Source organism: Bacillus rossius, chromosome 8 (assembly GCF_032445375.1).
Source record: "Bacillus rossius redtenbacheri isolate Brsri chromosome 8, Brsri_v3, whole genome shotgun sequence".
Classification (NCBI taxonomy): domain Eukaryota; kingdom Metazoa; phylum Arthropoda; class Insecta; order Phasmatodea; family Bacillidae; genus Bacillus; species Bacillus rossius.
In genome coordinates this window covers 37,632,088-37,644,746 of record NC_086336.1, presented here as the reverse complement: position 1 = coordinate 37,644,746, position 12,659 = coordinate 37,632,088, and the positions used below count along the sequence as shown (strand labels likewise).

The 12,659-nt window shown below is 36.7% G+C and overlaps 1 protein-coding gene across 7 annotated transcripts in view; it reads left to right on the top strand.

Moving 5' to 3' along the window:
• LOC134534747 (zinc finger FYVE domain-containing protein 1-like) overlaps positions 1–12,659 on the top strand; it is a 47,673-nt gene that overhangs the window by 17,720 nt on the left and 17,294 nt on the right. For all 7 annotated transcript variants that reach the window (XM_063373266.1, XM_063373262.1, XM_063373265.1 and 4 more), the window contains exons 5-8: positions 39–250; positions 1,967–2,133; positions 6,819–6,956; positions 7,233–7,350. In XM_063373266.1, coding sequence (XP_063229336.1) covers positions 39–250; positions 1,967–2,133; positions 6,819–6,956; positions 7,233–7,350 — 635 coding nt within the window. The remainder of the gene's footprint in view (positions 1–38; positions 251–1,966; positions 2,134–6,818; positions 6,957–7,232; positions 7,351–12,659) is intronic.

Genomic DNA, 12,659 nt, shown 5'->3' with positions numbered 1-12,659 from the left:
AGACCTATATGTTCAGGAACTTAATGTATTGTTTCCAGACAGAATGGAAAGTGCAGAAGATATTCTTCGAAAACGGTTTGAAGACTTAAAGTGCAAGATTGATGCATTTAGTTCTTTACGCTATGTGGGTGTCAAGACGAGCTGTCCACCCACCAATTTCTCAACACTGCAGTCTGCTGTAGAAAGCGAGTTGGATAACACCACTGTGCGCTCTGCCAGACAACCTCACGTCATCTACCAGACACTGAAGGTAGTGAAAAAATCCTTCATATTTCTTCTAGCTACCTACAGGCAGCATGTTTTTTTTTTTAGATCCATACCTAAAGTGTTGAAAACGATATAAGAATTCAGCACACACAAAAACAAATTGAAAGAGGAAAAAAAAATTTTTGTGCCATTACATATATTTTTAAAACAATCATAGGAACTGGCTTTCATATTTGACATTTCAACAAGACTCATACAATTGTTGTACTGTATTTACCTGTGTATGGATCACAGATTTTATGCCAATTTTTTGTTTAATAAAATGTACTGCGATCTGTATGCGAAAATTTCTATTTTGGGTAGTAATATTAACATTGCACTGTTGTGGTTGACCATATGCTTAAATAACGGGTCTGTGTTGGTTTTTAATAAATATGTCAAGAGTAAATATAAATTGTTTAATTTAAATATTTCGGCAGTGAGTGTAAAGCATCATGAACTGTGCTGTTAAGCTACATGTGCTGCCTGTCGCCTGGCTACCCAGCCGGCGAAATGTGACATGGCTGTCTGCCGTCGGAGGGGCGCTTGTCAAGAGGGGGAATCTAAAAATGAACCAGCCATAGAGAGAGAGAGAAAAATAAAGAGGGGAAGGGAGTGTGTCACCGTACACAATTATCACGTCTATCTCGGCAGGTTTTGTGGCACAACTGTGTGTTTTTGCGTGAGATTTCCTTCGCTTTCTTCTGCAACATTTAAATTCATGACAAAACTGCTGTAAAGGGCTTGCAATCTTTTCTCTCATGAGGAAGAGGGGAAAGGAAACATGGGTATAAAAAATAGCATTCTTTTCCTTTGTATTTTTTTTTAGATAGTGCTATGGGAAAGGGGAAAAGGGGGAGGAAGGGCCATAAAGGATGAAGAGGGGAAATGCGGACTTCAGTGTTGTTTCTTATGTGGCAATGAGCTGAGACACAGACTTCACTTGTATTCTACTGGAGACACTTATATGGCGTTACTCATATTCAAGGGCGACTCTTACCATGAAAATTTTATATTTTTTTGCCCAAAATTAAGGGTGCGACCGATACGATGGAGCAACTCTTGTGGCTAAATACCGTACTTAATCGTACATGCAGGCTTCTGTTTGTACTGTCTAGTCTTGTTAGTCAAGTTTAGACTTAGCCCATTTTGGGCTTCTGATCTGTAAATAATAGGATTAAAGTATTAAGGTTACAAATTTTATTACACATTTTTTGGCCAATTCAAAATACACAGTATGAAAATAACCATTAAACTAATTAGAACCCTTCCAACATCTAGATAGTTAGTTATGTTTAATGAACTGGTAATAAGATATTTTAAAAAGTCATACAGAAAAATTGCAAGTTTATTTAATTTCTAGATAAAAAAATTAATAAATTTAAAGTTCTTCCAACATTATTAAACACACAAGCTTGACCACTTAATTTTGAACTAATCATTGCACAATCTTATCCCTGCATCTGTATGCATCTATAAAATACTTAATGCCCTAAAGAGGTTACTTGTATTAAGCTTTAGGTTGCTTCCAATTCACGGCTGTCAATGCTTGATATAATGCAATTTACAGAATATGGGTGCAAGAAAATTGTTTATTTTACATCTCTAGTAGTGTGTATTGAAGTATCAGTCAAAATTGTACCAAAATGTATTTGTATTTTTTTTGTAAACAAGTTTACAAAGGTAAAGTGTTAACTATGTATGGTTGGTGGTGCCGCAGGTGCTAAACGAGAAGTTCAGTGGGGAAATAGAAAACAAGATGACGCTGCTGTTCCCAGACCAGTACTTCACGTGTCCCGTGGTGTGCCTGTCTTGCGACCGGCGCTGCAGCGGGAGCATGGGGCACCTGAGAGAGGGCGTGGAGCACTACTTGGAGGCCAAATGCAGGTAGGCTTCCTCTATGTCATCTCTATGGTTCCCTTGTGATATCCCTAATATGAGTGGTTCCCTCACAACTTCTTTGGAGTGCTAGTGTGAGTGATTTCCTTTCAAAGTCTTGGAAGGGATATAGGCAAATCCCTAATATGATCGGTTCCCTCTTGACACTTTGGGAATGCTATGTATTAGGGGTGTGCGGGAATAGGTTTTTGTACTGCGGGAAATTTTCGGGAAAAATAAATTATTCCCGCGGGAAACGGGACGGGATCGGGAAAATTCAAAAAAAAAAGCAAATTTTTAATTCTAATATGAGAAGATGGCCATTTAAACGTTTCTTGCAAAGTTGGTTTTTTTTTGCTGCTATTTCTTTTGTCTGCTTCACTTGGTTTTTTTTCAGCGGCGACTTCATATTTTTTAGCATCCTCAAATTCTTTTTTTATAGAGGGATGTTTATTGAGATGTCTTAGTAATCCAGACGTGCTACCATGCTCGCATCTCATAAATTTTTCACACGAGACACACTTTGCCAGGGATTTACTGTCTGTCAGACGTTCAAAATACTTCCACACACTTTTAGGTTTACAAGTAACAAGCTGATCGGTTGCGACCTCTATTATTTGTAGGCTGCTAGTTTGTTTTAATATACAACGGCATCGAAAATAGGAACAGATACTTTGCACAAGCCTTAATAACGTAACGTCAGCCGACAAAGCCCGCCAAACTAAACAGTTAACAACTATTTTTTTTCTCCCAAAGCAAAATCATAGATGTTTAGATACTCGTGAGCAGTGGTGTAAAACTACGTGATTTCATATTTTTCAAAGTGCCAATACAGTTCTCTAAATTGCCACTGCTATCAAGTAATGAGAACGGTTACGCTTCGTTATGTAACACAAGTCTAGTATTTCTTTTATCTTTGGCGAAAATGTTGGATTAAATGTGGTATGCGCATGTGTTTTGTTTGTGTCTAAGGACACACAGTGGTTTTAGGTTAAATATTCAATGGTAATGGCAATAACGTTATATAACTGACTATTCACGTATCTTGCAAATTCGTACCCTTGAAGAAATATATTTATGAACGCATACAATATTTAAGGTACTCCATGTATGTTTTTTATATTCAAATTAGATATGTGTAAACGATCATCACAATTAACTGCACACCACAGCTGTCGCTACGATCGGCATACGTTTAAAAGATGTTTTGCGTTTAAATAGTACGGAAACCCTTCAAAAATGTACGAATCCATAAAAAATATTGTTGTAAAAACAGTTTGAATTGATAGAAAACATTTTCACATGATTAGTAAACATTTGTAAATTTTTAAACAATTTCCCGAAGAATTCGGGAGTAATAAAATTCCCGCCCGGCATTTCGGTAAGCCTATTTTCCCGACTTTTTTCCCAAAGCGTTGGGATCCCGCACACCCCTACTATGTATAGATCCCTAATGTGAGCGTTTTCCTCTCGAAATCTTGGAAGGGGTATGGGAGACGTTCCCTCTTGACATTTGGGGGTGCTATGGGCAGATTCCTAATGTGAGTGGTTTCATCACATCTAGGGAGTGTTATAGCAGAGTGGCCACCAGCCTTGAATTTCGAGAAAGTGGGAAACATTCATGAATTTTCATCGTCAGGGAAAAAATTTGGTGTGTGCTGGAATTTCTTGTTGTCGCCGGGAATTTTATATATCACTCTCGTAGAAAATATGTCTGCTAGTTTTACGGGTTATTTCTAACCCAGATTTTTGGTGATATTAGAATTTAATTTCAATATAACAAAAAAAAACTATTCATAGTTTTTACCATTTGATATTTGATAGCAGTTCTGATTTAAAGTATTTTCATCATCTTTGATTAATTTTAACGACCAAGGCCATATTGAAAATTGGTGGCTGATTACCAAACAATTGAATACCTTTATTGTCCTTGTGCATTCACATTGTCAAGATGGTGGTGCTGTTATTTTACAAAAGGTTTTAGGCTTGGACATTGAGTGGATATAATTTTAAATACATACAAGGGTTACCAGCTTATTGAGATGTTGCTTATGAGATGTTAATTTTACCTAATCATTTTTTTGAAGTTATTCTTCAGGTGCATTACAAAAAAAAGGGTGAGCATGAATTTTTATAATGTGCTTGCCTCATACAAAAAAAATTTCACATAAATATTTTAGGGTATTTCTTCATGTTACTGTTTATCTTCATGACCAATTGATTTTGTCTCTTTTGATAAGTTTTTTAACTTTTTGGCGGTAAAATGAAAAATGTGTGTAATGCAGTGAGTTATTGTTTCTTTTAAATAGTTTAGGAAAATGTTTCTTTGACGTCACTGCTTGAATTAGGTTTTATAGATAACCAGTGAGGGAATCTGGAAGATTGAATAGTCGACATGGGAATGAAAATATTTAAATATTCACAAATACGCTTAGCTAATTCATCAACTAGGAGTTTCACATAAATTTCCATGATGATTTTAATATGAAGAGTAGGATGCTGGAGATCTTTTTTTGATTAAAGCATCTTCAGCTTTTAAGACAACACATTCAGGTAAATTAGTGAAACACAAGTCAAGTAGAGAATTAAGTGGTTGCTATTATTACATTGAGTTAGGCTCATACTGATGGCAAAATTAAGTAGGCATTGAGCCTTTGATTTGGTGTAGCTATGTGATGTGTTCAGGATTTTTTACTTAACCAATCTGCACCCGGCATATTCAAGTCACCAACTAGTATTAAAATATTTTGATGATTAGTAAATATGTCTTCAAGTACTTCAAAATAAGTAGCATATGTGTTGGGGATTGTTTGATGAAGTAGATAGATTTTGCCTAAAATAAGATATTTATGAGGAGAGGTTTGAATTTCTATCCAAACTGCTTCATTTCCAGGTTAAAGTGATGGATTTGACGGACAAATGGAAAAGTATGTTTGTTCATTGCTATTAAAACGCCCCCACTTATTTCCATCATTGTAAGATCTGAATTTCTGTCAGTTCTAAAAATTAGATATTGATCAGTAAACCAAGTTTCGGTAAGGCAGATTATATTGTGTTATGTAAGGGCAAGATTATCAATAAATTCAGTAGATTTAGTTCTGAGGCCAAGAACATTTTGATAAACTGTTTCCCACTCTTGGGGACAAGGCATGCGCATCGTTTGAGCTCCTCTGGGTGTCGTGATGGAGATAATATCTGATGTCGGCTTAGTAATATTACCGTTAAAGTTTACTAGAGCACAATTGGTTGTACTGGCATTGGCGATTTGTTCAGGATGCAATTTTCCTTCGAATTGGCTAATGAGAAACTAATTAGCCAAAAAAAACTAGTTTTTTATTCTTGAGAAATCATCTTCTAAGACTGAGATATGAAAAGATACATGTGTGTCATACTTTGTGCGTAGTTTAGTCACTTTCACTTGAGATGAATCCAGTTAATTTGTGGTGTAGTTGGTAATCTCGTTTTCTTGCACGGAAGGTTCAAAGCATGTAACTAAAAGAGCTTTCGTTTTCTTAAATATTAGTTTTGCTTCCGTTTTGAGTGTAGACGAGTTTCTAATTCCTGCTTTCATGGGTGTTTCATACGTTCATTTGGGAGTGCGTTTATCTCTTGATTGCTGTTGAATTTAGGTTTGCGTTAACGTTGAACTAGAATAAAGCCTTGGTCGTCAATGTAATGTTTTTTCAGGGAACTTTGACTTCGCACAAACTCCGCTGAGTCATTAGTAGGTCAGCGGGTGAGCCACTGTCGCCAGGTGTTGCCACACATCCCTGCGGACCACTGTTGCCAGATGTTGATGAACGCTCAGATCTTGAAGTACCTGCAGTTTGTTTCAAAGCTTGACAATGATATTGAAGAGCTGTTGTTCACTCGTATATCCTGTTTTATTAGGGTAATTTCCTATTTCAACTCTGATTTTTCAGCTGTAGAGTCCAATAGCAAGGTCTTTAGAGAGCTAGGTTTGCTGATTTCAGGTCAACAATTTTCATATCTAATGATTTCATCAGGTTCAATAAATCATCCAGTTAACTTGTGTCCATCTTGTGATCCTTTTTACTGTCAGATTACAAAGGACCGGTTTTTTTTTTAGAGACCGGAACATGTTTTTGCAAGGGTCCTGAGATAACTCTAAGACAGTATCATTCTTCGAGAGGCTTACAGAACCCCTGGAATTTGGGTTGTTCGAGAAGTGACACATCAGTGGTGATAAACGATCAGAACTGATGATTACCGGGAAGAACAAGATAAGTAAACGCGGTCACAACACCATAGGAGTTGCAAGGAGCCTGCACACACACGTCCATCATCAACGAAATCGCGGCCGCTACTAACGAAACTACAGGAAGGCACCGTGGCCGGAATGTCGAGAGTACACAAGGTGCAACTCTGTACCAGGTTTTACCAGATTTGGTCTTCATTTAGAGTTACTTTGTAATGTCGATTTACTGTATGAATCTGGGAGCAATCATTACCTCACTACAAGATTAGACTAAGTAAGTTTTTGTAGGGGATCTAGTGATCCCATCCACGTAGAAGCAGTGACAAGCCAAGGTTTTTAATGTCGAAAGCAGTCTTAATTTTCGGGTCTGTTTAACGGAGTGCATGTGGCACTGCGTGTGGCATACCACCATAATGTCGTAGTTAAACAGTGATATGATTGTTGAAAATAATTTGTTATGCTTTTTTTTTTTCAGGTACCAACACCAATTTGAGAATTGCACTTATATCTGCAAATCATGCCACAACAGTGGGCGAGAACAGCGGGTTGTGCCTAGGTTGACATCTTCCTCGGACACATCCTGGCTTGGTCTAGCAAGATTTGCGTGGTCAGGGTAAGAAACTTTATGAATATAACTAGAAAAAATGTTTGCTAGAATGATAAATATTGAGTTGAATAAAGCTTACCGAATATATCTTAAAAGTTTCAGCCAAAAAAAAATTTTTTTCCTTCAATAATCTTGTAAACTTCTTTAGCAAATGCAATTGATGTAAAAAGAAGGGAAATGATGCTATCTGAGCAAAGGCAAGGAATGTGACTGATTTGTTCCTTATAGTCTCTTTTTAACTGTGTAACATGCAGTATGAGGTGGTGGTGTTGTTTGACTCAGATATGTGATAGAGTGCCCACGATGTGGCGAGATCTACCGCAGCCGCCAGCATTGGTACGGAAACAAGAACCCGGAAGACTCCGCTGTCCGTAAAGAGATACAGCATGTTTGGCCTGGGGTTAGTCATCTGGAATTTTTACTTTTCAGTTAACTTCAGTTCAGTTTACTAATTTCAGATTAATTTATTCCCATTTTGATGCATTCCTGACTTGTGCAGATTCATTATAAAATCCTGTTTCCATAAGTTACTAACAAATTTCTTTCTTTTTATAACACTCCAGGGTCCTTGGATATATGAAACCAATTTGATTGGTGAAAACCACAAATTTAAATTAATTAGAACTAAGAACGATATTACTATATCTGCACTTAACATGCAAAAAATTATAGCCTAAAAGTATGTATTGTAATTGGTAAAGTTTAAATAAAGGTTAGAATGTTTACTTATAAATGTACAATATTTTAAGCTTCGTTCAGTGGACGTAAGAAAGTGACTGCGGAAAACTGTTGTAGATCAATTTGTGAAGCTCTGTGTAAGTAAGCTGGGTTTGAGTCTCGGACAGTTGGCGGACTGGGAAACAGTGGCCGAACTTGGAGTGGTTGGGAAGCAGCATTGTGTCTGTGCCTTGTTGCGATTGTGCGTCTGAACATGGCCATAACTTCCCCCCAATGGCACCCGCAAGAAGGACTGCCTCTATCACCTTGTCTCCTCGCGCCACAGGTGGATGACAGGAGTTGGGAATAGGGTGAGGCGGGGCAAGCCTAGCCTGTGAGGACTCTACCAGTCAGTAGCTGTCCAGTGCAGCCAAGAGTGGGTTTATGGGAATTGACCTCAAGTCGATTTTTAGACTCTTGAGATAAATCGATACCTAAGGTCCTATACCGCCTCGGTTTGTTTAGACACAGTGAGGCATTCCGAGCACAGGCTGTCAAGGATAGAACTGAAGCTGTGTGCAAGGGCCTTAATGACCTCTGTTCTTGTTCCCTTTTCCTTCACAATGTGCAAACGAAAGTGTGTGAAATCTCATTACATTGTAACTATAAAAATTATAGATGGGCCGAGACTCAAAAACTTTAGCCAAGTCAAGCGAGTAGCTTCAGCTCAACTGATTTCAATAGTTGAGTTTATTTTACTCCACGATACTCAATACATATTTATCATGTCAATAAACTTAAAACTCATGCACTATTTTTATAGAATCATTGTACAGTGAAATTTCGTATTTACATTCTTACCAATTATATTTCATTTAAGTTTTGCAGTTTTCTAAAATTTAGTGATGTGCGAGTCTCGGCATCATCGAGAACGAGTCGAGACAGAAATTTTCTCGATCTCGTCTCGAGATAATTTTTTTGGCTCGGAATTTTCGAGAATTTTGTAAACAAGAAATAGGTTAGGTAATATAATATATTGAGGCAGCATTTTGTGTTGCGTGTTGAAATAATTAACATATCTTCAACGTAATGTAGATCGAATAAAATAAAATATACTTGTTACGATAGTATACACGATAAATTATTAAAAAGTTAAAAACGAACAACTTCCGTTCACAAGTCACTACATGAAACGGTAAACGTAAACAATGAATTGTGCTGTGGTTATCACATTAAATTACAGAAGAAAATTATTATTTTCCGTTAATAAAACCAACATTAAAGTTAAAAATAAATCATTTTCGGTATCAATATCAAGTATCAATGTAAAACGGTACGGTAAAAAATAAAAATATAAACATGACTGCAGAATTCTTCCGCGATTGCATTTTGTTTTATGGCCTTAGGTTATACACACGGCCAGCAGTATATAACAAGCAACATGTTGTTTAAATTATGGTCCGTATCGATAGTGACATATCGATAGTGGCGAATGTTCAGACTTTCATGATCAAGTACCGTCCATGGCTCAAGGAAACTGTATAGACTATGGAGTCAATAACGTATGTTTACATACGACAATAGGCAAATAAACTTGAGTGTAAAGGTAAAGTTGTAATTGCAATTGTGGATACTTGATAAAATTATTGAATAAATATGTATGTTTGTCAGATTATTGAGTTTTACTTTTTTGGATCATATTATCCTGTTAACTAAAGTACAGATTTCTCGATCTCGACTCGATTCTCGAGAATTTTTAAATTGCTTTCTCGATCTCGTCTCGAATTCAAAAAAGTCTTTCTCGCACATGCCTACTAAAATTATTACTTAATTACAATACCTGGGAAATGTTTATTTTGCTATTTAGGTCTTTGAAATATAGAAATTGATGCCATTTTGGAATGAAAGGCTTGCAGTATGTCATATATTTGTTAATACAACAAATAAACTTTGGGAATAAAATATTTTAATGTCTTCCGTGTAGTTTATTTAGACTACAGCATCAATCAATTGCATTGATGTTCAGCACGAACGTAGCAAAATAAATGTGATATGTCTTGTACTGTATCTTCATATGTTTGATTATCTTTATCATCTACAGTAGAACTCCAATTATCCGAATTAATGGGGACCGGGACCCATTCGGATAATCAAATATTCGGATAATCGGATTTTTTTTAAAAAAATTGCCATTGGAGAGAATAAAAGCTACGTTTTGATATTGCACTATTTTTTTATTGAATTAAATGAAAGAAACATGAAATTTTCACATGTTTTAAATATAAATAAAATGTACTTATGTACAAGTTTAGAAATAAAAATCATTGTTTTTTAAACATCTCCGTCAATGTAAGCTGTTTTGCGGTCTTCAACCGTTTTCGGGCAGCCAGGTCACGCATTCGCTTGACGGTGAGCAGTTGCAAGTGGTCACACTCGGGCTGACGCTCCATCCACTTCAAAGCAGTCTCGAGGCCGGCAAATGCTTCACTAGCTGATGGTCCAGCGTCTACTTCAACATCAGCAGAAAGTTCTTCTTCCACTTCCACTTCAACATCTTCTCTCACACTTACAACAATTTCATCGTCATTGAGAATTTGAAAACCAGGGTCAGACGTGTCACAAGCCATCCACTCTCCTACATCTTCAGCACTTACTTCTGTACAACCAGGAATTTTTACAATCATTTTTCTTATTTCCTCTAGTGACAACGCATCTTTATCATCATCATCCTCTCCATATTCTTGTTTCTCATTTTCTTCAGATTCTTTTTTTTTGTTCTTCTCAGACGGTAGGCCTTTCAGTTTATTCCACGCACGTCTTAGCGTCAGTGCCGTAACCAAACTCCAAGCTTCCGCTACCATGTAACAGCAGTCCTTTAAATTTATTTTGCTATGATTTGCCAAAACCAATTCTTCATCTTCAGCACCTTCGATCAGCAGTTTTCTCAGCAGTTGCCTTCTGTAATGGCGCTTCATTGTTTCAATAACAGACTGGTCCATGGGTTGCAGCAAACTTGTAACATTGGGAGGCAAAAACGTCGTTTTAAACTGCCCATTCTCTCTTTCCAACAGTTCTGCTGTAGGATGAGTGGGTGCGTTATCAACAATTAAAAGCACCTTACTGCCTTCTTTTCCCACCGATTTTTGGTGCTTTTTCACTTCAGGAATAAACACTTCATCATACCATTCGGTAAACAAAGCTGCAGTCATCCAGGCCTTGGGTTGACTTTTGTAGAAGAGTGGAAGTTTTTTTACGTTTTTAAATGCTCTTGGATTTCTTGATTTTCCTATCAAAAGAAGTGGCAGTTTATGATTTCCAGTGGAGTTGGCACAGTTAAGCACTGTAACACGTTCTTTACTGACCTTATGTCCAGGGGCACTAGATTCCCTTTTAGAAGCCAAAGTGGTTTTTGGTAATGCTTTCCAAACAAGGCCAGTTTCATCGGCATTATAAACAAACTCCGGATCATAGGATTCTGATGCAGTTTTAAATTTTTCAATAAAATTTTCAGCAGCTGCAGAGTCTGCTGAAAGCTTCTCACCAGCCAAATCTAACTCGCGTACACCATGCCTGAATTTAAAATTCCTTAGCCAGCCGTTACTAGCCTTAAAATATGAATAACCAAGCTTTTCTGCTAAGATTTTGGCTTTTTCACAAAGGATTGGACCTGAAATCGGATTTCCCATAGAACGTTGCTGCAAAAACCATTTAAACACGGCATCTTCCAAATTTTTGTTGGTTGCTGTCTTCATTGTTTTCCTGGAGGAACTTCCATCTTCATTTTCAAGCACCGAAACAAAGTTTAAAAGTGTTGACTTACTGTTTTTAATGTCAGAAATTGTTGCTTGTCCAACACCATAAATCTCAGACAACTTCTTACCCGTTACACCTTTATCGAGTTGCTCTATAATTTTCAGTTTGTCCGCTAACGATAGCACAACACGTTTTCTTTTCGAAGCCATGGTATAAAAACAATACAGTACATACGTATTGTACACGCACAAACAAAAGTAAGCCGTAGCGAAAGAGTAGCGTCCTCGAGCAAGGTCAATAGCACACTGGCTAATCAAAACAAACAATGACAGGTGCGCCGTGACTGCAATGCGCCGGAACTTGTCTTAACTTGCCGTTGTGCCTACACACGCGGGGGGAAGTCAGTGTAGGCACAACGGCAAGTTAAGACAAGTCAAGTCAAGACTTGTTTGTGATTCGGATAATCGGCGATTCGGATAGTCGGAGTTCGGATAATTGGAGTTCTACTGTATTCATTAACTAGATGCAAAATGCATTATAGCTGCTTTCAAAAAACCTAGCCGTCCAACATTTTGATTATCTATACTATTCAAAATGTTGGCCGGCTTTATGTTGTTTTTTGCATTTTGCATTAAGTCAGTGCTTTTATTTCTAAGTGTGTGATGTGACTCTTAAAAATGCCTAAGATTTGTCATTTTTGATAAGGGAGAGATCATTAACCAGAAAATGGTAGCAGAAAACTGAAAAATTATACTTAAGTGTAAAGTTTGTTAGGTTAGTTTAGCTTCATTAATAATACATATTTAATATGTAAGTAAATAGTAAATACATAAATATTATGTAATTAATGTAGCTGACCTAACCTAAGTCATTCTTCTGCAGGATTACCAAAAATTTTAATATATTCCTAAATAAGGCAATAAACAGAGTATTAAACCTATATGACGATACAATTTAATTTATTATTTTACCTGACTTAGTACCAGTGAAAAACAACTTTTAACATTTACCAAAATATAATCTGTTTTGATAAGCTTTTTTTCTGCATGCATTTTTTATTTAATTATTTTGACCCTAGTATTATTTATAGCATGCATAGTCCATTCCATTTCTCTACTCCTGAAAGAAAAAAATCCTTCTGAAACTACTCAAGCTAGAGTTGAACAAGAAATAATCAAGTATTGACTCGACTCAAAGGTATAAATAATGAACATGGCTTGACTCCACTCAAAAATTTTCACTTTCGTCCATCTCTAGAAAAACCCCACAGTTTTGGATTTTGGTGCTTAACAGTGAAAG